A 25,724-nucleotide genomic window follows, 5' to 3' on the forward strand; every position below is an offset into this window, starting at 1 on the left:
TAACCTCTTTTACAACGGACATCACTATTTCACCATTGGAACGGGTAGGGGTAATCCCCCACAGTGATCCTACTCAATCTCAATAACTAGGTTGTCCCATTGAACTTGGATCTTGGGATCTCTAGTCAACTAGGTTGGGTTTTCTTTATATCGACCTTAATTTCCTTTGGGCTTAAGTCCCATTCCTTCTAATGTCTTTTCAACTTGATCTTTGTTTAACACTTTGGTTAACGGATTTGCAATGTTATCTTTTGACTTCACATAATTAATCGAGATAACTCCAGTTGAGATCAGTTGTTTAACGGTATTATGTCGTCGACGTATGTGTCTAGACTTATCGTTATACAAAACATTTTATGCCCGATCAATGTTGCTTGGTTATCACAATATATGCATATTGCAGGCACAAATTTTAGGCCATTATGGAATATCCTCCAATAAATTACACAACCATTCTACTTCTTCACTACATTTATCCAGAGCTACAAACTCGGATTTCATCGTGGATCTAGTGATTACAGTTTGTTTTGAGAATTTCTATGAAACAGCTGCGCCACCTAGAGTGAACACATATCCACCAGTACCTTTCGAGTCTTGGATGTCAGAAATCCAGCTTGCGTCAGTGTATCCTTCAAGAACAACTGGATCTCCGGTATAGCTCAACCTATAGTTACGAGTATACCGCAGGTACCTAAGTACTCTTGTAATTGCCTTCCATTTCAATACCTGGATTACTCGTGAATCGACTTAAAGTACTTATAGTGTAGGCAATATCTGGTCTTGTACAATTCATCAAGTACATTAGACTGCCTATCACTCTAGCATACTGAGCTTAAGAGACACTGTCGCCTTTATTCTTTGACATATGATGACTTATGCCAATTGGTGTTCTGGACACACCAGAATCATTTTTACCAAATTTGTCAATAATCTTGTCCACATAGTGTGATTGACTGAAACTAAGTCCAACTGACGTTCTTGTAATCTTTAATCCTAAAATTACATTAGACAGTCCCATGTCCTTCATGTCAAACCTTGAGTTCAACATATCTTTGGTAGATTTTACCATTCACTGGTTGCTTCTAACAATGAGTATATTATCTACATACAAACAAAGAATAATACATCCATCATTTGTATTTTTTATATAAACACATTTGTCACACTCATTGATTTTAAAGTCACTTGTCATCGTGACATTATCAAATTTTCCATTTGCATGTATATATATATTACTATATAAAACATTTATCCTGCATGTAATATATAAAATTTCAAAGTAACTTAAACTTAAATTATATAAAATATGCGCATATATGTATATAAAATTCCTATGCAACTACATTCATATATATATATATATATATTTTTAATATGCATAAATCATTCATATATGTGAAAAAATAAATCTACATAATATGTTCATAATTATCGTGCTGATAATATACGCTCACATGTATATATATAAATAAATAAATATTTGTAACGACAATGTAAGTGAATATGCATATACCTTTCCCCATTTATTATAAGAATGTGTGGAGCATTTCATTAACATGCATATACATATTTAAATTAGACAATATGCCAAAGCCATAAATATATGATATATATTTAAAATTCTAGAATATACATTAAACATATATGACATATATATATATGTTTCATGCAAATACAATAAATGATATATTCCATATGGATACAACATAATATAAAAGTACCGAAAAAATGCGGGATAATTGCGGCATAAGTATCCAATGTTTGGATTTTGTACGCGGCATAGACCTAATGTTTATTTTTAGTGGCAATAGTACCCAAAGTTAGTAAAACTATAATTCCGTTAGTCTCCTCCGTTAGGTCTGTTAATGAGCTTATTAGGCAGACACGTGTCACATTTTTATTGGTCCAAATCATAATTATTTTTAAAATATTATTGAGTTGGACCAATCACGAAGTGATACGTGTTGGTCCAGTCATCACGAAACGGAGACCTAACAGAGGAGGCTCACAGAATTACACTTTTACTGACTTTGGGTACTATTGCCACTAAAAATAAACATTGAGTTTATGCCGCGTACAAAACCCAAACATTGGGTACTTATGTCGCAAATATCCCAAAAAATGCATATAACATATATACAAAACTTTTATATCAATACATATGTAAGATAAAGAATTTTGGCAGAGAATCGATCCAACTGTTCAGTAGTCAAGATATATATATATATACACACTAAACAAAGTTAGGAGCATATAAAGATAATAAAATATTATCAGCACCGATTAAATAACAAAACAAACAAAATTCATAAATGGTTTCTGCCCTTCAATCGATTCGTCTTCTCTAAGGAGTCAAAGTCTGCCTTAAGATTGTTAGAAATAATATAGTGGAGAATAACGAAATATATATTAATATATTTAATTGAAGAATGGAAATACAAAAAATACAATACAAAGAAAAATCAAAGCCAATGCACGCAAAACACGTTTTCCTTAAAGCAGATTTACCACATCTACCTGAATGGCGCTAGAGGATTCGTGAGCAACCATTTCCCAGGATACAACAACTATCAAGCAGAACGAAAGCACCATTGCGTTTGCTTAGGCGAACTCGAAACAAACATTCCCTCTATCACAAAAAAATACTACAGAGACTGAAGAGAAAGAGACTAAGTGTGTGATACTCTGTATCTGTGTGTCCTAGAATGAGAGGAGAAGCCTCCTTTTATAAGCTTCATGGAGAGTTGAAAATGTGTGAGAATCAAGTGCATTAATGCCCAAATATCTAACAAATATGGAATCTTAATTTCCAAAAATCAATCAGAATAAATCACACTTATTCTGGTAATATCAGCAGTTACCCAAAGTAATTTTCTGAAAATCAATAAGAATTAATCACACTTATTCTGGTAATATCAGTTGTTACGCAAAGTGATTTTCTGACAATCAATCAGAATAAATCACACAATATTCTGATAATCTCATCTTTAATCAAAGTGTTTTGCTGAATCATTACTATTTGATGCATCAATTTATCTCTCACTCAATTTTTTCCAACAACTTTCGCCGGCAAAAAAATAACTTTGGTACTTAAGTGTTACAAACATAATAATTTTGGTACTTTCACCGCAAATATCCCTATATATATATTTTTTGTGGGAATATACTTTATCTTTATTTAGATTGAAAAATGATAGAAATTACAAATTGGAGAAGAGATTTTCTCCAATTAACAAAATTCATTGTTTGACCAATCTATGAGTCGTAGTATTAAAATTACGACTAACATAAAAAATAGATGCCTTAAGAAAATTAGACAATAGAGGTTTAATATCAGACAAAATAACACCCAATTTATTTTGATATACTACATTTACATTATCGTTCAAAACCAAAACAATAGAAAAGTGAATTAGGAGAAACAACATTGATAGAAAAGTAGAGAGCTTGAGCCCATAAAAGGCTCACCAGTAGTGCAAGAGCTATTGGCATCAAAATTTATGAAGACCATATCTAATTTAAGTGTTAAATGTTAAATTTAGAATAAATATAATTAAATATTATATTTTATCATAATAATTAATATCATGCTTTAATAAACATAAGTTTTTTTTAGAGGAAGATTGCATTTTGTTATGAAATATACTAGAGTTATAGATGAGAGGAGGAATCCATTTTATCTGTGAAAGCTTATTATATAGCCTAAGGACATGCTTAGTCAATTTATGGGCCGCAATGTTAAAATTGCGACCAACATGAAAGAAAAATATCTTTTATTAATTAGAAAATAGAACTTTAATATCAGTAAAAAAAAATAGCATCTAGTTCATTATTGTACATAGTGCTATTATTCAAGGCCCAAGCTAATAAAATTGAATAGGAGAAAAAAACTTGAATGGGAAGAGCAGCGATAGTTTGAACATAGTTAACTCCCACTAAAAGTGTCAGTGCTTCAACTTGAAATGGAGTTAGGACTCCTATATCACAATTATAAAAGCTAATAATATTCAATTGAAACAAATTTGATTATAATTGAGTTTTAAATAATAAATGTAAAAAAAAACTATAAAAAATATTTAATTGGTAAAATTTGAGTATTTATGAAAAGTATAATATTCATTATTATATTAAATTTAATATAGTTTTTAACATTATCACGCAAATTTGACACTTTATTAAAGATAATTATAAATATTGAAGATGCACATAATTGAGTTTTTATTTTAAAAGATTACTTGCTTTGTTTTAACGAAATGTTCTTACATATTTTAAGAAAGAATGTCATTGAAAGAGTGAAATTTTAAGGTAGAAAGTTAGGAAACCACACAAAAGTAAATGTGATATTTTATTTATTTTGTTTGGTTATTGAATTAATGGTTATTTATTCATAGAGGTGAGTAAATATGTTGTAGGTGACATTTAGTATAGTCATATTTGCCTCATCTATAATCTCATGATTCACAAAATTAATGTTACACTATTCACAACACCATTTAAAGAAAGAGCATTAATCAATTTGACCAAAATTAAAAACCATATTCTTCTACCAAATTTCATCTTCCACTTTTTTTAACTCTTTCTATTACTTTCTTTAAATAATTATATTCTTTAGACCATAAAATTTAATGAATTAAATACCACAATCTGATACTTTTGTTTGGAACCTACACAAGTGACATACATATAATTTTGTTTTATTTGAAAATTTTTATCGTTTATTTAATGTTGTACGACACAATTCATCAGCGGCATAATTGAAAATAAATAAAAAGAAAAGGTGTGAATTTCGTAATATGAGACAGTTGAGAGGCAAAGTGAAAATAAAATATCACTGAGAAAAAGCTGGGAAAAAGAAAAGAAAAAAAGAATAAGAAAATCAATGAAGTTTGCTGCAAAAGAAAGAAGAAGCAAATATTAGAACGATAACAAAAGAAAAGAAAAGAAAAGAAAAAAGTTTATTTAGAAGAATTTTCTCGGAGGAGAGAGAAAGTGAGAAAATGCTGGAAAATTTAGGGATTGTTTACACCGATCCGTTTCTGTAGAGCTCCGATCCGTACAATCCACAGACAAAGCAATAAATGCGTTAGATCCGGCTGTCTGATACAGCATTAGTCGCATTGTAATTTGACATTTCAATTCTTTTCGAGGTTTATCTTCGAGTTTGGGGATCTCTCAGTGGTACTACCATGGAGCTTCATATACAGAGTTTGAAGTCCGCTTTGACTTGGTAAGTATGAGTTGAGCATAGATACTCATTTTCAGCAGAAGCGTGTCTAAAATTCTTTCAACTCTGAATGGAGTAGTGTGGGTGGTTACTTGGAAGTTGAATTTGAGTCTGAATTAGACTTGATTTCCGTTAATACTCTCACTCAAAAGAATTTTAGGGTTTTTGATATTTTGTTGATTGTATGTATTTAAGTATGTTAATTTTGATTGGTGTTTTTCTTCTGTTAGATTGGAAATGGACGTTTTGGCCTCTGCGTTTGGAGTGGTCCAGTTGCTTCAGTAATTATGCTAATTTATGCAAGTTTTGTAATTATGATAAATATATATATTACGAGGATTTGATGTTGAGTTGACTTGGACTTACCATCTACGGTTCCTATGGGGTATTGGGTCGCTTGCATTGGAAATTAATTGATTCTGTGACAAGTTTTCGAGAAGGGCGAACCACATAAGGGTTTTTTATGAGCGACAGTGATTGCGTGCTTTAATTATTTTCCTATGCATTATCCCATTACGGGTTCATTTTTGGGAGTTTGGGCTTTTTAATTTTTGGGAATAATCATCTTCACTGTGGCTAACAGCGTGATATATACATTATGGATAATTCTTTCTTGTACAAGGGTTGTTTGATTTTGGGTTGTACTGAGAGATTGGTGTTGAGATTTTGAGAGACTGTAGCTTTTTGGTGGCTGGCGGAGATGTCTCCTTCTCCGGCATTGAGGTCTTCTCCTGGAGGGGAAGTGAGAACCAACAATAATCACAAACGAGGACACAGTTTTGAAGGTGGGTTGTTTCTCAGAGAAAAAGATGACGATCTTGCTTTGTTCAGCGAAATGCAGACCCGAGAAAGAGAGAATTTTTTGCTTCAGTCCTCCGATGACCTAGAATTCACACTTCGTAATATCCTATCTAGACTTTTATTATAAGATTTGTTTTCTCCTTAAGTTTAGATTTTTTCTTTTTTGGGTGTTCATCTGCCTTACGGGTATATGGTTTTTCTTTTTTCAACAGCTTCAAAATTGAGACACTTTTCAGATATTAAGCTTGGGATCTCCATTCCAGTACGAGGAGAGAGCACTAGTAACCTGCTTAATGCCGATGGGGAGAAGAATGACTACGACTGGTACGTTTTTCCCCTCCCTAATTGAGTAATTGCTGATAATTTGGACCTCCATTTGCCGGGAACTGGCTCTGTGCAATTCTGGTGACAGGGAAGATAACTAAATGTGCACTTATTGCAACTTCTGCTTTCAATTTTTTTTGGAAATTTCAACATTCATCGGTTGTGATATTGTACCTCGAAAGTGTTAAATTCTTTCGTAATCTGGACAGACTATGATAATGCCTTGGTTAAGCAGAACGGGTTATCTAGCTGGCAGCTAGAGGATATTATCCATGATGCATGTGTATGTGCATCTTGCATCTTATCTCTATGTTAATTTAAGTATGTTCTTAAAGCTGGAAAATATTATCCCTTCAATTTGTCTAGTTTTTCAGTCACAACTAAATGGTGGTTGATTTAATAGAAATATATTAATTTTGTTGATGCTAAACCCTCTGTTTGTACTTTTCTTTGAGGATGTTTGATGACATATATATTTATATATATTTGTTTCATAGGTTATTAACACCTCCCGACACTCCTCTGTTTCCTTCACTGGATGATGAGCCACCACAACTAACTTCTGCAAGAAGGGGAAGACCTCGAAGTCAACCTATTTCAATATCCAGATCATCGACGGTAAGTGGTTATATCCTTTCTGTGATTTTGATTTTGTTGATTATGTTCTGTGAAGATATAGAATAGATATCTCTTTTCCTCTTTTCTTAAAGCATATCAGCGTCTTTTGCAGATGGAGAAGAGTTATAGGAGCAGTAGGGGTAGTGCAAGTCCAAATCGTTTAAGTCCATCTCCTCGTTCTGGAAGTAGTACATTTCAATCAAGGGGAAGGCCATCATCAGCACATCAATCTAGTCCATCATCAGCTCGTCAATCTAGTCCATCATCAGCTCGTCCATCCAGTCCATCATCAGCTCGTCAATCTAGTCCATCATCAGCCCGTCAATCTAGTCCATCTCCAGGTTTACGACATGCTACTCCATCACGAAGACCATCTACTCCCCCAAGTAAACCCTCGTCTCCTGCTCCAAGATCTTTAACCCCGACTCCCCGTAGAATGAGCACTGGTTCTGGTAGTCTGCCCTCATCAGGGGTAAGAGGAGTCTCCCCTGTAAAGACTAGCCGGGGGAACTCAGCATCTCCTAAAATAAGAGCATGGCAAACCAATATTCCTGGGTTCTCCTCTGATGCACCTCCAAACCTACGTACTTCTCTTGCCGATCGACCTGCAAGTTATGTGAGGGGTTCCTCACCAGCAACAAGAAATGGAAGGGACTCTTCCTCCAATTACAGAAGGCAATCAATGTCACCAACTGCAACTAGAAGTGTTAGCTCATCTCATAGTCATGAGCGGGATCCATTTAGCTCTCAAAGTAAAGGTTCTATCGCTTCTTCTGGTGATGATGATGTTGACTCTATACAGTCCATGCATGTGGGTAGCTTAGATCGATCAACAACAAGAAGAGTTGCTACTTTCTCGAATAATAGAGGTCCTTCCCTTGCCAAAAAGTCAACCAAAATAGCGTCTCCATCTTCTGCTCCTAAAAGATCATTCGATTCTGCTCTCCGACAAATGGTATTTCTTAAAGAATGAAACTTTTAAGCTCATGAGTCTATGTTCTTTTGATTTTGTGTTTCCTTGTTATTTCTTTAGCTGCAGGATGTTAGTTATGTCGGGGCTCATTTATCATTGTGAAAGAAGCTATTGAATGCTACTTTATGGTTTGGTTGCATATCAAGGGGAAATGTCAAATTCAATGTTGTTTGATAGAGTTTTGATGTTAGTTAGTTTCTATTTCATACCTAGAAAACCTTCTTTTTTACAATTATGCTTGCAAAGTGTCAATAAATATTTTGAACTCATTTGTCAATTTTTATCAGTGATGAATTCATTGTTTGAGGTTGTTTGAGTGTGAGTGATCTAGTCATTTTAGGGTCTGTTTTTGTTTACTCTACATGAATTGCTTGACAACATTGTGAATCTCAATGCTTCTGTACTACTAGTATAGCATGCAGACTAGAAGTGTAGAATCTTTTGAATCCAATTAAACCTTTGAGCAGTGCTTTCACGATCCTAGCAGGTTTTTTTTTCCGTTTTCTCTGTCTCTCTGAGCTAGTTTTGTGGTGATTTATTTTGCTTCAAGTTTCAAAGTTCTTTTTGATTCTGTATTGTTCATTTTGACATGTATGTTTGAGTCGAACCTTTTCATTATGAGGTTGCTCTGATTCAGTTCACATCTAATGTGCTCCAATGTCTTTGCAGGATCATCGGAAAAGTCCTCAGAATATGTTTCGACCCCTTTTATCCAGTGTCCCTAGTACCACCTTTTATGTTGGAAAAGCAAGTTCTGCTCATCGTTCTTTAATCTCTAGAAATTCATCAGTCACAACAAGTAGCAATGCAAGTTCTGATCAAGGCACTAGTGCAGCACCTGATACTGAAGGGAGTGATCACAACCAAGATGATGGGGCTAGTGAATTTGAGAGAGTACCATTTTCTGATGTTCCTGAGGAAGTATTTGCCTTTGATAAGATGGATGTTGTAAATGAAGCCATTGGACATGAAATTGATGATGGATCAATAAATAATGGTGATTTTGATAAAGGCCCTAAAACTGAGTTTGTTGTTGCTGACCCTGGAGAGTCCCATCACCACGGTATTGTCACAGTAGTGGGTCCAACTTCAGAAGCATCTGTTGTTAATGATGATTTTTCAGAAGTGGATAGTATTGAAAATATGGCAGTTTGTTCTAGATGTGGTTGCAGATATCATTCTTCTGAGACAGAGGAGAAGTTCAATGGACTATGTCAAGAATGTAGTAGGAAAGATAAACTTTTGAGGATAGCCACTCTAGAGACAGCTGTAGTTGTTGATACCTCCCCTGTGTCATCTACAAAGATTACAGAAGAGAAACATTACGATGATTTGACATCTGGGATGGCTGTGCCTGAGTTGTCACAAGATAATGATGAGAGGGGGCCAAAGAGTTTTCAGGATGAGGAGAATGTCGAAGAAGGCAAAACTTCTTACAATGAGCAAAGTCATAATTACTTGCAAGAAAATTCTCGTGCAAGGTCAGAGGAGCAAGGAGGAGAGGTTAGTTTTGCCAAGAAGCTAGAGGATGGCCCATTAGCTGTTGGTCAGGGTTTACCCAGTAATGACATTGGGAGTCAAAAACTGCATCACGTCGCTGACTATCCAAATTTGAGGTTTGATGTTTCAGAGAGTGCAGGAATTTCAGTATTGCTGAAGAGAACAAGCAGCAGCAAGGGGACTGTTGTTCGTGGCAGGAATTTTTCAGCCGCTAGCATACCGTATGATGACCTGTCATATGCTAAAGATAGTGTAAGCAGCATGAGAAGCTCCATCGGGCATGGCAGTTTCTCCACTTCATCCTCTGTTGATTTTGGTACCCGACAAACAGATAGCCGGGTACAGCGGCAGTTAAGTAGTGGCAGGAAATCAGACACAGAGCACTATAGAAATGACAAGAACACGAGACCTCAAAACCATGGCTCATCTTTCTCTGGGATTGGAAACCTATCCCGTCAAGCATCATCTCTTTCAACAAACACACATGAAGATAATTCTCAGGTTTCCGTGGGCAATGTGGAATACGATCTTTCAAAGGAGACACTTGTATTATCTCGAGAACATTTGGTAGCTTCAGATCAAACTAAAGCAGATGTTACTGATACACCTTCTACACTTGTTGAGGAAGATGATTATGAACACAAGGACAGCAGAACAGTCGATGCCTCTACCTCTGAACTTCAGAATCCTGCAGTTGGTATTGGTTTAGAGGAAAAACTGGTAGCATCAGGTACAAATTTTGAGGCATGTGGTTTATCTGATGTACAGTCGCCCAAATATGCCACTGGTACGACAGAACTAGAGCCACGGGATACTCCAGGGTCTTCTTGTACGGAGGAACATGCCAATCTGGATGGTGATAGAATGGATAGAGATGTTGCAACTCATAGTTCCATGGTTATAGTGTCTGAAATAGAAATTGAAAATGGTCACCACAGTACCCCTGGTTCACTGAGTGATAATGTCTCTCTTGCATCAAAGAGCACCTCGGAGGAAGAGCCTTCACCGTTTAACCCTTCTGACAAGGATATGATAGCTTCGGCTACAGAGTCCATGAACTCTGTTCAGGCACATGACATCCTAGGTACGATCTACATCTTGGATTGTGGTTTTTGTTATTGACTTTCATTCCCTTACCTCTAGTAGTTCAAATGTCTAATCTTATTGAATGTCCCTGCTTTAATATGTTTCTAACTAAACGAGTACCCATCAACTGAAGAAAGCATGATTTTAATAATTGAACCAAATATCATAGATCACTGTTCTACTAGTACAGCTTTCAAAACTACTGACGCATATAGAACAAGAAAAAACTAAATAATAATGCAGATTTCAGATCAGTGCTAATGTTAAATGAAAAGAGACTTTATGGAAACTTCTTCCATAGACGATCTTCTTTCATGTTACAGATATTTTGAATCATATCAAGATACCCAGGCTAAGGATTGAAATTATGACAAATTCTTGTTAGTCTCTTTCTATGCACCTTAGCCATGAGAAATAATTTTGTATTTATGTATTAAAATCTTATGTATGATTTTGAAGTGAGCTTTTCATGAGTTAGATTTACCAGTCCACTCTAACTTCCTCTGGGTTTCGTTTCTACCATAAACTGACATACTTTGTATATTTATTAGAACAAGAATCAACGATAATGGTAGAGTGTCAAAAGGGAAGAAGGGGAAGAAGCCTAACACTCGACGAGGCAACGGATACAATTCTTTTCTGCAGCTCCATTGTCCATGATCTGGCCTACAAGGCTGCAACCATAGCACTGGACAAGGAAAGTTCAGATTATCCATTAGAAGGCTCCCAGCCAACAGTTACAATATTAGGAAAATCCAACCATGACAAGAAGGACGTGCCACATGGCAGAATTGTCGGCCATGGCCCTTTGAAATCTCTAAAGACCGCCAGGAAAAGGAAGGTAGAGACAGGTGCCAAACCTCCTAGCGTGGACGAGAACGACGAGAACACTGTTGAACCATTAAAACGCAGTGTTGAGCCTCCTAATAAGGTGGATACCTTGAAGCCTCCAAAGCTGGAATCAAAATGCAATTGCACAATAATGTAAGTTCGTCTCTCCCTACCAACCCCACTATTAGCATAATTATACGAAGGCGATGGAGCCAAGTCCTTGTATTTTGATGGTTTTATGTTTGAAGGGCTGTTTTGTTCCCATTTATTTGTAAGAAATACCACGTTGTGTTGGTGACCAAATTGTAAAGCTTCTTTTTTTCTTTTTTTTTAGGCTAATATTAGTTAAGGCAATGAAGGGTTGTGTTTGCTCCAGTTGCCACATTCTTGTTGGTTATTCTGATTTGGGTTAATTCCTTATTAGTAGAGATAAGTGTGAATGAAAAAAGAAAAAAAAAAAACCCCACTGATTCATATTTGTTATGATTGTGAAGATTACCTTCCATTTATTCATCCATGTTGAAGTCAACTCTTTTTTGTTTTAGTTTGCTTTTGGCTCTCAGTGCAAACTTACGAGAATATAGTGTGATAAAACCACGGTTTTGAGACAACAGGCGACATGTCGTTTTCTCAAATCTTAGTTGGGTGACAATCTAAGCCATTAAACGACAATAAACGATTACTGTGAACGACACGTAACTCGTAAAAGTCAACAACGTGCCGCTTTGTGGACGTGAATTGACAAGTCAACATCCCAACGATGAACAACAGAAATTTTGTAAAATGTGGTTAGTCCTATCATGGAACAAGTTATTATTGTAAAAAATAGAACTAAATTTAGCATAAAAAAGTTAATAAAGGACTTATTTAGTACAATTTTTATAATTGTGCTTCATTTAATGTAAAAAAAAAATCTACATTTAATATCAACAATAAATATGATATAAAAAATAATAATTAAATAATAAGTGATAAAAAATAATAATTAAATAATAAGTGATGACAAAAAAATAAATAAAATAGTGAACATTTAATGTCACTGATAAATAGGACACCAAAAATAATAAGTAATGACAAAAAAAAATATATTTATATCTCATCCAAATTTGTATCAACTTTTTAACATGTTTCAATTTTAGCACAAGTTTTAACACATCATTGGAGAAGTCTTTCTTTGGGGGAAACTTGAGTTTCTACACTTAATTGGGGGGTCCTAATTAAAAAAAATGCTAGGGATTTTGAACATTTCAAAAAGATGTCAATTGTCGCTACTATACCCAAAATGTCATTGGCATAATTTCTACAATTTCTCTCTCCCTCAACTCATTCCTCTCAACTCTCATTCTTTCTCTCTAGAAAAAATACATGGATAAGGTAAAATGTAAGAGAATTCAATGTAATGACAAGTATTTCTCACTTAAGACACTAAAATACTCATTTCGAACAGATCTGAGTATGATTTTTAGGTTTCTTTTGTGATTTTTTTCCAAATCTGATACTCTAAAATCTGCAGAAAATCGATCTTGCTTGATGGTACTCGATGCCAGCTCGATGGGGCATTTAAAATTAAGATTTTCATGAAAAAATCAACGTTGTTCGCTGGTGGTTCGATTGTAGCTCGATGATGTTCGATGCGATTCTTGCAAGAGACGAAAATTTTCACTTGGGTCTCCGTTTGGGGTGATTTTTGTATTTTTTTTTTGTATTTCTCAAGATCTACACGTTTGAAATGTGTATAAGCACATTTGAGAAGTGTAAATCTTGAAAGAAAATCCAAAATGCAAAACATAACTCATGTTAAAGACATATTTTCAAGTTCTAAACTTTGAAAATGTGTATATGCATATCTCAAACGTGTAGATCTCGAAAAAATACCAAAAATTTAAAAAAAGTCACCTTAAACGGATACTCGAGTGAAAAATTATGTCTTTTACAAGAATCGCATTGAGCACCATCGAGCTACCATCGAACCACTACCGAGCAACGTCGATTTTTCATGAAAATCTTGATTTTGAAGGCCTCATCGAGCTGACATCCAGCACCATCGAGCAAAGTCGATTTTTTTGCAGATTTTAAAGTTTCAAATCTAAAAAAATCGCAAAAAAACCCAAAAATAAAGCCTAGATCTATTCAAAATGTAATATTTAGTGTCTTAAGTGAAAGAAACATCACTATATTTGAGAAACAATTACTTACCCACAAATTTCTACTCCAAGAAACCTCAAAATGTATATTGCTTTGGGTATTGTGTTTATCTTTACAAGGTGACCGAAGTTATGGAGGTTTTTCTGGTGTCGTCGCTGTTGTGGGTGGTGGTGTTGGTGGTTCTGTAAGGGGAGTGAGAGTGAACCTAGAGAGAGAGGGAAAAGAGAAGAGAGAAGTGATGGAAAAAATGGCAAGGGTATTTTAGGTAGAGTACCAAAAAGTGGCATTATTTTGAAATGTTCAAAATGCTTAGCATTTTTTTAATTAGTACCCTCTATTAAGGATATAAAGACAAATTTACCTTCTTTGAAGTGTGCTATATTTTAACAATGTATCATAGATTTACATCTCTATTGGAAATGTTCAAAGTTATATAAATGAACATACTCATCCATAAAGCTATAACTAATTTCAACTTTTTTATAGTATAATTCGATATATATATTTAGAACTACCACTCTTTTCATTCACATAATATTTTTCGAACACTTTTATAGTGGGGTGCTACCTTAACCTTATTTGTGGGTTATTTTTTATAGTGATTGACATTTTATTGACCTATAATAGTGAAGTATTTTATTTTAGAGTAATGATATGTGCACCCAAAATATGTAGTCAAACATCACACATTTGATGTGACACTGTTTTTTAAAAGAATGGGTCTCAATTTTAATAAATGTGATCGACTAGACTAAATTGTCACGTCACTGTACATAAATATATTAATTTTTAATAATAACATGTGACACTCTCTTTCTTTAAAATGTATTTTTTTAAAAATATATATAATAAATAAATAAAATAAAATTGATAATTTTGAACATTTGTGCATATTTATGTCGTTTTGTCGATCATGTCAATTTTCATTGAACCTACAATATTTTTGTTGTTAGGTCTATTGTATATCGTTTTGTATATTATTATCGCTTTCTATGACGAGTTTATACATTTTTAGATTATGTGCTTTGTCTTATTACCTATTTGAACCCTTTATTTTGACAAATTACTTTTTAGATCTTGTGTGATTGTAAAATGGTTCGAATAGACCATTAAACCCAATTTTGATGAAGAAAAATAATTTAATATGACAACACAATTGTTAAACATAATGACTATGTTTTTGTTCTGAATTGTTAGTTTGACGAATAATTTGTTATTTTAGTTCAAAAAACTTTGACCAAAATCGAGTTTAGGGGTCTATTTGAACTTTTTATAAAATGCAAGGTCCAAAAAGTAATTTGTCAAAATACAGGATTTAAACAAGTAGTGAGACAAAACACAAAGTCCAAAAATGTATAAACCTTTCTATGATATATGTGGTTTTATATTTTGGTCATTTTTAATTTTATTTGTCATTTTTTGTGATTTATGTCGTTTTTTTTTATTTTTTTGTCGTGACTGCAATTTATGTCGTTTTTTTTAATTTGTGTTATTTTTCATATTTATGTCGCTTTTTTGATTTCCTGTCATTTTAACGACTTATGTCATTTTTACATTTGTTGTTGTTTTTCTGATTTACTGTTGTTGTTAGAGTTTTATGTCATTTTCCAATTTTTTGTCATTTTTGATTCATTGTTGATTTTTGGATTTATGTCGTTTTATCGATTTAAGGTTGTTTTAGGCAATTTTATGTAGTTTTTGGATTAAATGTCACTTTTAAGATTTATATCGTTTTCATCGATTTATTTCATTTTTTTGATTTAATGTCATTTTCGTTGATTTATGTAGTTTTATGATTTCTCGTCGTTTTGTCGGACAATGTTGTTTTAGAGCTCCCAATGGAGGAGGTAAAATGTTTTATTCTTTATAATATAGAGAAAAAAATGGTTAAATAGTCTTCCAATGGGTGATGTAAATTTTTTTTTTTTACCTAAATGGATAGTATTTCTCTATATGTAGTGAAATACTATTCATCAAGCTATAAATATTTTATTATTTTTTATAAACTTTTGTATATATATGAGTGTGATACTATTATATTTAATTATTAAACCTTTTGTGAATCTTTCTCATCTCTGAGACAGTCTCTTCCAACTTAACGAGGTTTGACCAAACAGTGTTGTACGACATAGCAAGAACAAGAAGTACTTACTTCAAAATCATCAAAACTTTTGTGAATCTTTCTCATCTCTGAGACAGTCTCTTCCAACTTAACGAGGTTTGACCAAACAGTGTTGTACGACATAGCAAGAACAAGAAGTACTTACTTCAAAATCAAGAATTATGGCTAAGTTGTTGATGTTTTATTAACCAACAGACCTCTCGGTCTAAAAACAATGAGACAAATGGGCCTTAGAAAAAATGATCTTATTATGAAAAACAAAAGAAAGTTGTATGTCCCATATTTACACTGGAAAAGCAATATATATAGGGTCCAAACCAAGAGCCCAAAACAAAACAACCCAATAACAACTAACAAACAAAACCCAACCAATTAACTAAAAAATAACAACTCAGCGAAAATATGTTTTCTGTTACTCCCCCTCAAGATGGGGCAAAGATGTTGAGAAGACCCATCTTGGAGAGAATAGAGTGAAATTGAGGTGATGGCAAAGCTTTGGTGAGGATGTCAACAAGCTGGTTGTGGGTAGAAACGTGTAAAGTTTTGATGATTCCTTGGTTGATTTTGTCGCGAACTAAGTGACAATCTATCTCTATGTGCTTTGTGCGTTCATGGAAGACAGGATTGGAAGAGATATGAAGAGCTGCTTGGCTGTCACAGTAGAGAAGAACTAGTTTTGTTTGAGGAAAACCAAGTTCTTTGAGTAATGAGAGCAGCCAAATAACTTCAGTGGTGGCATTAGCCATTGATATATACTCAGCTTCAGCAGAAGAGCAAGAGATGGTGTGTTGTTTCTTTGATTTCCAAGAGACCAAAGAGTTGTTGAAAAACACACAAAAACCTGAAATAGAACGCTGAGTGTCTGGGAAAGCGGCCCAATCAACATCACAGAAAACTTTGATGGAATTATCTAAGGGACAATGAGTGGTAGTGATAGAGTCCTTGCTGGTAGGATAATAGAGGCCATGTTCGGAAGTGGTTTTGATGTAGTGTAGCACTTTGAGGGTAGCTTAATAATGGGGTTGCCGAGGCGAACAAACAAATTGGCTCAATCTATTGATGGCATATGATAGATCGGGCCGAGTGATGGTCAAGTAGATGAGGCGGCCAATGAGTCTTCGATAGGCTTTTGGGTCCTTAAGTAGTTCGCCATCTTCAGCGGACTACTTGAGGTTGACATCCATTGGTGAAGATGTGATCTTGTGTAATGACCCACTAATCTAGACTATTTGGACCATTAACGAAACTATACATAAAACTTACATTTTTATGAAAATACCATAAATTTTATTGAATAACTTATAAAATAAGAGTTACTTACAAATAAATAGAATACTAAGAAGGATATGGGATCCCATTTTCTTTAAAAATAAAACATGATTTAAAATAAAAGACATTACATAAATGGTGCGGAAAATACATGTAAAAAAAAAAGACATAAAACAGAAACTACATCCTCGAATCAAATAACGCTCGGCCCCTTGACTCAATTCACCATCGATACACATCCTCTAAGCGTCACGAATCTTTCCGCCTCTAAAGCTTATTTTCCTGCACATAAAACAAAAAGGAATGAGCCTAATGCCCAGCAAGAAAAATCTAACACATAGTCATAAACATAACTTCATAAGAAACATAAAGACTTAACATAATACATATAACATACACTTATTATAATGACCATTATTGCTTGGGGTCCCATAGACTAAACAAGCATATGCCCATGGGATTAGTGGGGTCCTACTAGCTAAGTAGGTCATATGCCCATAACCCATTTGGGGTCTTGTTAGTCATATGGGTCATATGCCCAAGCCTACAAACATACATGCATACATATCATAACACATTTAACAACATAAAACATAGATAACATAAGCATATAACATATTGATTCTAGCCTATTTTTCTTACCAAAGTTACCGGGATATGTGGACTGAGTTGGGACTTTTGGAACACTCCTAATAACCATAATGAACAAGAGTGAGTTGAAAGAAGAAAAGAGATGAAAAGGAAAATGGGAAGACTAAACCATTTGAGAATCATGCTTACCGAAACTTATGTGCTCAAGAACTTAGATTCCCTAACCAAAATGAAGATTAAGGTTAGAGATTGAGTAGAAGACTATGAGAAAGAAAATAACATAATACAGAAATGAACTAGAGTTTTGGTTACCTCAAAGACTTGAAAGACCAATCTACACCTCAACCGAAATACTATAGAACCTCACTTCCCAAAGTGTTTGATAAGCTTATGATGTTTAAGCTTATGTTTTTCCCAAACCAGGTGTTTATACTCTCACACTCACTTAACACTAGCAGCTTCTGAACTTAGAGCAAAAGGTGAATAATGGCTGGGTACTAGGTCCTATTTATAGAGTTTGGAGATGAAAGGATCTTGATTTTACTTGAATAAAAATAATGGCCTTTTAGGTGAAAATCATTTGAATAATCGTTCAGCAGAGGCTGAAGACTCGTTCAAAAGATGCTGGACTGTTGAAGGAGTTTGAATGGCTGAAAGGAAATGAATTCAAAAGAGTTTGAATTTATGCTGAAGGAGGCGATATATCGCCCCCTGTAGGCGATATATCGCCTGGGCCAGTATGCCCGAGGCGACCGTGCATCGTCTCGTGTTTTCCGTATCTACGTGCTGCGATATATCGCCCCCTATAGCTGCGATATATCGGCATACGCTGAATATTTAAACACGAAATTACATATTTTTAGCTAAGTTTGAATGGAGTAAACAGCCTTGACTAAGCCTTCAACGTATTCAAAGCTGCTGACTGACCCTATAACATTCAAACTTTACTCCTTACTAAATTTAATCCTAAAAAATACTTAATCCTTAATCACCATTCATAACATGTACTTAAAATCCTATTGGTTGATGTCTAAACCTTATAATATAATAAATATAATCCTTAATATCAGTTACATTAATCAAACCTTAGGTTATACTAAATATTCTTAAACTATAGGTTAAACTTAGAAAATCTATAAGTACTACTATGAGTGTCCAAATAATTCTCGGTCTGAACCAAAAATCCACAGTAACAAAGATAATACTAAACATACTATAATACTACTGAACAATTAGCTAAGTAAAGTTCTTGGACTCTACATCTTGCATCCAAGTGTGCCATTGTCTTCAAGGATTTGGAGAGCATATCCTCGTTGAGATAGGAAAAGACCTTGTTATTCCTAGTAATTTTAAGACCAAGAAAGAATTTTAGTCCACCAAGATCTTTTAATTGAAAACAAGACGACAGGTAAAGAATAAGAGTGTTTATGGCATGTGTAGAGTTGCTAACAATCATAACATCATCAACATATATTAAAAGAGCCAAGAAATTAGTAGTGTCATGTTTAATGAACAAAGAATAATCTGTATATGAGTGTTAAAAACCATATGCAAGTAAGAAAGTAGTGAGTTTAGTGTTCCATTGTCTAGAAGCTTGCTTGAGGCCATATAGACTCTTGTTAAGTTTACAAACTGGTTTGAGAAAATGAGTGTGCTCCCCCTTAAGTGTGTATCCTTAAGGTAGAGACATGTAAATCTCTTCATCAAGATCACCATTCAAAAAAGCATTATTGACATCTAACTGGTGTAAATGCCAACCATAATGGGCAGCAATGGCCAACAAAAGTTTAACAGTACCCATTTTGGCAACAAGGGCAAAGGTGTCAAAATAATCCACACCTTCTTGTTGAGTATATTCTTTAGCAACTAACCAAGATTTATATCTTTCTACGATACCTTTGGAATTTCTCTTAAGTTTGTATATCCATTTACACCCTATTGGTTTATGTGTATGGGGAAGGTCAACTATTGTCTAAGTGTTGTTATTGTCTAAGGCATTTAGTTCTTCATTCATGGAATTGGTCCATTCTAAGGAGAGACTAGCTGTTTTGTAAGATATGGGTTTACTTATGGAGCTAGCATTGCAAATAATAGTACGAAAGGAAGGAAGCAATTTAGAATAATCAAGGCAGTCAGATAAAGGATATTGAGTAGAGGATGTGGTAGAAGCTAAGTTATTATAACAGTGATATTGTTGTAAAAAAGAGGGAGGTTTATAAGATCTCCCTGTTCTAGTGATGACTTCATTGATGTTATTGTCGATGCTGAAATAGTGTTGTTGCCTTTGTGAAATGTCCATTTCTAAGGGAAGAAGGATCACGGGCAGCAACTCCATTTGGTACATGCAAGGACAATGAAGAATTAATATTAGAAAATAAAGAATTAATATTATCAATAGATCTATTATGGAGGAAAGGGAAAACTTTCTTATAAAAAATAACATCTCTAGATATGAATGTTTTATTTGTGGTTAGGTCCATGACTTTGTAGGCTTTCATACCTTGGGGATACCCTAGGAAGAGACAAGGAAGAGCTCGTGGAGAGAACTTGTTTCTTGAGCTTGGCAAAGTGGAAGCAAAACACAAACAGCCAAAACATTTTAAATGATCATAAGTAGGAGTTTTAGAGTGTAATACCTCATATGGTGTAATGTTTTCGAGAGGCTTGGAGGGAAACCGATTGATCAAGTGAGTGGCTGTAAGAATAGCATCACCCCAATATACTAAAGAAACACCTGATTGAAACATTAAGGCTCTTGCAACATTGAGTAAATGTTGGTGTTTTCGTTCAACCATTGAATTTTGCTCAGGACAATCAACACAAGATAAGTAATGAAGTGTGCCTTGTGATTTTAAGAAATTATCGAAAGTTAATTCCTTGGCATTATTAGATCTAACCCCTTTTATTTTAATGTCAAACTGTGTGTGAATCATTGTTAAAAAATGTGGTATAATAGTGGAGACATCAGATTTCATTTTTAATAAAAAAAGCCAAGTATAACGAGAGTGGTCATCTACAATAGTAAAAAAATATCGATACCCTTCTCTAGTCTCATGCATATAAGGTCTCCATATATCAATATGTATTAAATCAAAAGTAGCATTGGAGATATGCCCATTTGAGGGAAAAGACAATTTTCTTTGCTTTACTAAATGACAAATGTTACAAGGGATCTCTTGTTTATGAAAAAATGAAAATGAAAGTAAAAAATTTGCATTAGTAGAAACATGTAAAGAAGGGTGTCCCAGTCTTGAGTGTCATATGTCAGTAGAGATAGAAGCAATCCTAGGCACATCCATGACATATAAATTCCCAATACATTTAGCCCTCCCAATCAGAGTATGGAAATCCTTGTCTTGAATAATGCAATCATGTAATGTAAATATGACATTAGAAGCATATGTTTGGCATAATGCACTAACAGAGATGAGATTTATGGTGAATGTAGGGACAAATAACACATTATGCAAAATAAGTGTGGCTGATAGTTTGATAGTGCCAATATTAAGGACAAGGGCAGTCATGGAATTAGGCATAGAAACAAAGTTAGGAAAAATAGTATCATCAAAATTAGTAAACAAAAATTTATCTTTGCAAATGTGATGACTAGCACCAGTATCAAGCAACCAAGAAGAAGTGTTAGAGTGTATACCAGAAACTTGTGAAGCCGAGGCAGTAGGCTCGGGATGTTGAGATTGCATCTGATTAGCAAGATATGTGAGGAGTTGTTGGCACTGTTCAGGAGTGAAAGTTGAAGAAGGTGACCATTACAAACAGCAGCGGCTACTCCCTGTTTCAGTGGAGGCTTGGATGGAAAATCAAGTTTATTGGTAGTCCATGAGGCGTTTGAGTCACGAGATTTTGGCTTCCAACCAGGGGGAAAACCATGGAGTTTGTAGCAATGGTCGCGTGTGTGATTTTGGAGGCCACAGTGAGTGCACAACAAGGTTTCTTCCCAAAAGATTTGCTTGTGTGAACAGGGGCAGCAATGGGTAACTGAAGGTTAAACAAGGGTCGTTGTTTTTCCTCTTGGATGATGAGAGAAAACACTTTGTTAATGGGAGGGAGGGGCCCCATCATCAGAATATTGGAACGAATTTGGGCATAGGATTCATTTAAACCCATTAGAAAATACAAGACATAATCTTGTTCTTGGTAATTCGAAGATGCACTATCAGTGAGTGGCCTAAACATGGTCAATTCATCACAAAGAGTTTGCAACTTGGTAAAATATGTGGTAATGTCAAGATCCCCTTGTTTGATATTGGAAATGGACTGTTTCAATTGGTAAATCCGAGGGCCATTGCTTTGATAGTATCGATCATGAAGGTCTTGCCACATGGTAGAAGCACGATCACGATACAAAATGTTGGCAGCTATGGGAGGTGAAACTGAGTTAATGATCCAACCCATAACCATTGAGTTGCAGCGGGTCCAAGAACTGTAGTGTGGATCATGAACCAGAGGTGCGGGTATTGTAACGCCCTGGATAACCATGACCGTTACACTGTGTGTCTAAAATAGTGCGAGACTTGCTAACCAAGTCATTTAAGTAAAATGTGAGTCTAAAGACATAAACAGGTTAGGTTTAAAGGATTTTGGTTAAAAGTGAATAATTTTCATTAAAACAAATGTTTGATACATGGGATCACAAATCAGGGTTTAAATGACACATTTACAGGGTTTCCAAATGTTATAAACAATCAAAGCCACTCTAATGGCAAAATACATATTTTAGGTCTCCGTCTCTGTACAAACCCTCGACCGTGGCGGCCGAGCAGCTGGCAATGTACACCTCGCCCCCAGAGCTCTCCAACCAATGGTTGAACCATCTTACTCTCGCCTTTACCTGCACCACATAGCACTCGTGAGTCGAGGCCCAGCAAGAGAACATAACATCATAGCATAATCAATATCAATAACCAAGTAGTTCACAAAGTATAGCCAAATGATTTACAAGACATTGATCAATTACCCAGCAAGCCATAGCATTCGTTCACTCCAGGACATCAGTCAATAACCAATGATCTAGTTTCCAAATATTCAGCATATCATATACATCAACTTAACAATAGTATACAATTCAAGCAACAACTAGGGTTGACGCCCGTAGGCCGCACCCTCTATTTAATCCACTGTCTTTGGCTCGCTTAGGCCAAGCCCAGTGTTCACCCCACAGACTCTGGCCCGCTTAAATCGAGCTCAGTGATTATTAAGCTGTCCTCAGCTACTAGTGGCTGAGCTGCGCCCTGTGTGCAAGTATTGATTCTGACACTCTTAGGTCGTTTATCACATGTCCCCATGGCATAATACCACCCATGACATTCATACAGTTATAGGGAGATCTTAGTCCCAACGTATTCACATGGTTTATCACAATCATATAACAGTGGATACAAATATATGGAACTCTTAGTCCCATCCTATCCACATAAACGGGTGCAGTTTTCTTACCTTTAATTCTAAGTGCTTTGACTAGGAAAGACGACCCCCGAGCACGTTCCTGCCCAAGCGTACACCTAGTCAGAACCATGATAAAGGATTCCATCAATAATTGTATAAAGGTTTCCAGATAGAGTTCTAACCTTCGGGACATCAAATTCCACCAAATACGGTAGTGGGATTGATCCCGAGCACCCTAGGTTAGGTTCCCGTGCTTAAAAACTCCAAAAGGCCACAAATGCCTTTAAAGTCCGTGGCCCAAGCTCCCTATGTCGCGGCTTGCCCCCAACCAGAGGCCCAGCCTCGCCCAAAAATAGACACGGGCCGCGGCCCACCCTTCTTCCCCAGCACCAATCAGCTTCGAAGGGCTGCGGCACACCAAGAACTGAGTCGCGGTCTGACCCCTTCGAACCCTGAAAATCCACCATTTTTAACTCTCAAACCTCACTCAAATCCACCCAAAACCATCCTAATGATACAATCTAATTATCACAAACTTTCTAACATGCTTTCAGCGACATAACCCAACAAAAACCTAGTCTAGAAACTTTTATGACTAGTTTTGGTATGTTTTTATGGCGTGTTTTAAGACGCAATTTTAATATTTTATTTGGTTTTGTGCGATATTATGCCGGTGTTTATTGTGTTTTTAGGATTAAGTGTGGTTATGAAGGAAATAGTTTGAAATTGAAGGAAAAGCGCTTGATTCTTGAAGAAACGGTGTTAAACGGGCTAAGGAATGGAAGCTAGGTGAAACTGGGGGTCAAATTGAAGATTTGGTGAAAAAATGGAATTAGAGCCGCAGCTCTATGGTGTAGAGCTGCGGCCCTAAGAGTTACAGAGAAGGCAAAAATAAAGTTGTCAGCATTAGAGACGCGGCTCTATCAAACAGAGTCGAGGCGCTACATAAAGTCAGAGAGGAAATTCGGGTCGCGAAATGCACTAGAGCTGCGGCTCTATCAAATGGAGCCGCGGCGCCAGTCCGTATGGAACCTGAAGTTAGGGCATTTTTCAAGGGCAATTTTGTCCTTTCGCACATAATTAATTAGGGATTATAAAAGCTTTCTTAATGACGTTTTTAAGGGGGAGATTAACCTTAGGAGACGGCTGAAGGCACATTGGAGAGGATTACAAGCGGAATTGAAGAATTCATCACAGTTTTCTTCTTTTCTACTTTGAATTTCTGTATTTTGGATGCTTTTAATTTCTTCTATGGTTATTATGGATTTGATCATGAACTAAACTAGTTTTCTAGGTTGTTAATGGATTCTCCTGAACCTTTATTTTAAATTAATGCAAGTTTTATGATTTCAATTTTATCTTGTGATTTATTCAATTTGATTCTAATGCTTGTGAATGATTGATCACCATTGACATGAAATATATGATTTTGATTCGAAATCTGAGAAGTGAGAATTGAATATGAGAGTACCTGTGTGGTCTGTGTAGTTTTAGGGTTGTTAATCTTAATGCCTATCTTATGTTTATTTATCACAAAGATGTAGAAAATTTGCATAATATTGAGACTTATATATCCTAGTACGAATATAAGTTATTATTGTTGACCTGCTATCACAAGAGAAAAATTGAATAGTAAGATTTGTGTTAATTAGAATTAAAGAGGATGGTTGATGAAATTGATTGTCCTAGTTTTTAATCCATTGAATTTTCTTAACGTTATTTATTTTCAGTTCTTGAAGTTAATTTTAGATTTTTGTTTTACAATTTTAGTTAATTCTTGTGACTCAATTATTGTTAGCCAAATAAAAATAGGAATTAAGTTTTGGTACTTAATATACAGTCCTCGTGGGAACGATCTCACTTACTCTTTATTACTTGTTAAGACTACGTGCACTTGTGTATTGATTTTACACAACAAGTTTTTGGCGCCGTTGCCGGGGACTGTTTTTACTAATATCAAGAAATTAATTCTTTTTCTAATTTAATTGCTTTTCTTTTATACCGTTCTCATTCTGGTTTTCTTTTGCAATCTCTAATTTCAGGTATTCATATAGTTTATGCGACGACAGGGGTCTAAGTCAAGGGTGCCTGTTGATCCGGAAATTGAGAAAACCTGTAGAAGAAATCGGAAACAGAAAAGGGTAGAAAGAATGGCTCAAAACAGAGGTAACGGAGGGGTTGACAACATTGCCCATGATAATGCTGAGAATAGAAATGCTGGGATAGCAGCGGGTAATGTTGGAGGAATAGGAGTTGCACCAATTCAGCAACCAATGCAAAGAAGTTTGAGGGACTGTGTGCTACCTACTGTAACGGGGGCACAGTCATGCATTAGACCTCCAACGGTTGAGGCTAATAATTTTGAAATTAAGCCTGCTATTTTGTAAATGGTTCAATCATCAGTACAGTTTGGGGGATTGCCAACAGAAGACCCAAACTTACATTTGGCTAATTTCCTAGAGCTATGCGCCACATTCAAGATGAACGGAGTGACAAATGATGCAGTGAGATTGCGACTTTTCCCATTTTCATTGAGGGACCGAGCAAAGAGTTGGCTTATTTCTCTGGAAGCCAATTCTATAACAACATGGGAGGAACTAACTCAGAAATTTTTAGCAAAATTTTTCCCACCATCTCTGTCTGCAAGGTATAGAGGTGAAATCAACAATTTTCACCAAAAAGATGGAGAATCGATGTATGATGCGTGGGAGAGGTTTAAGGAGCTGTTGAGAAAATGTCCCCATCATGGAATAAAAAAATGGATGTTAGTCCATATTTTTTACAATGGTTTGTGTGGTACTACTCGCACAATCATAGATGCAGCATCTGGATGAGTG

The 25,724-nt window shown here is 35.3% G+C and overlaps 1 protein-coding gene and 1 non-coding gene across 2 annotated transcripts; one reads left to right on the top strand and one right to left on the bottom strand.

The window, feature by feature from the left end:
- The first annotated feature begins 4,845 nt into the window (after nt 1–4,845).
- Nucleotides 4,846–11,886, top strand: LOC133822330 (uncharacterized). The gene is made up of 7 exons (XM_062254615.1): nt 4,846–5,227; nt 5,455–6,123; nt 6,238–6,349; nt 6,847–6,967; nt 7,080–7,922; nt 8,610–10,524; nt 11,078–11,886. The coding sequence occupies exons 2-7, from the start codon at nt 5,925–5,927 to the stop codon at nt 11,512–11,514; spliced, it is 3,627 nt and encodes a 1,208-aa protein (XP_062110599.1). The 5' UTR covers nt 4,846–5,227; nt 5,455–5,924; the 3' UTR covers nt 11,515–11,886.
- A 13,646-nt stretch (nt 11,887–25,532) lies between these two features.
- Nucleotides 25,533–25,639, bottom strand: LOC133827976 (small nucleolar RNA R71). The gene has a single exon (XR_009890623.1). It is a non-coding gene; the product is annotated as a small nucleolar RNA R71 (small nucleolar RNA).
- Nucleotides 25,640–25,724: the final 85 nt, after the last annotated feature.

The sequence above is a fragment of the Humulus lupulus genome, chromosome 3 (assembly GCF_963169125.1).
Source record: "Humulus lupulus chromosome 3, drHumLupu1.1, whole genome shotgun sequence".
Taxonomy (NCBI): domain Eukaryota; kingdom Viridiplantae; phylum Streptophyta; class Magnoliopsida; order Rosales; family Cannabaceae; genus Humulus; species Humulus lupulus.

Coding starts and splice junctions, on each gene's coding strand:
- LOC133822330 (XM_062254615.1), top strand. CDS start 5,925: ATGTCTCCTTCTCCGGCATTGAGGTCTTCTCCTGGAGGGGAAGTGAGA. Junction 6,124..6,237: donor TGACCTAGAATTCACACTTC/GTAATATCCTAT, acceptor TTTTTTCAACAG/CTTCAAAATTGAGACACTTT. Junction 7,923..8,609: donor ATTCTGCTCTCCGACAAATG/GTATTTCTTAAA, acceptor ATGTCTTTGCAG/GATCATCGGAAAAGTCCTCA.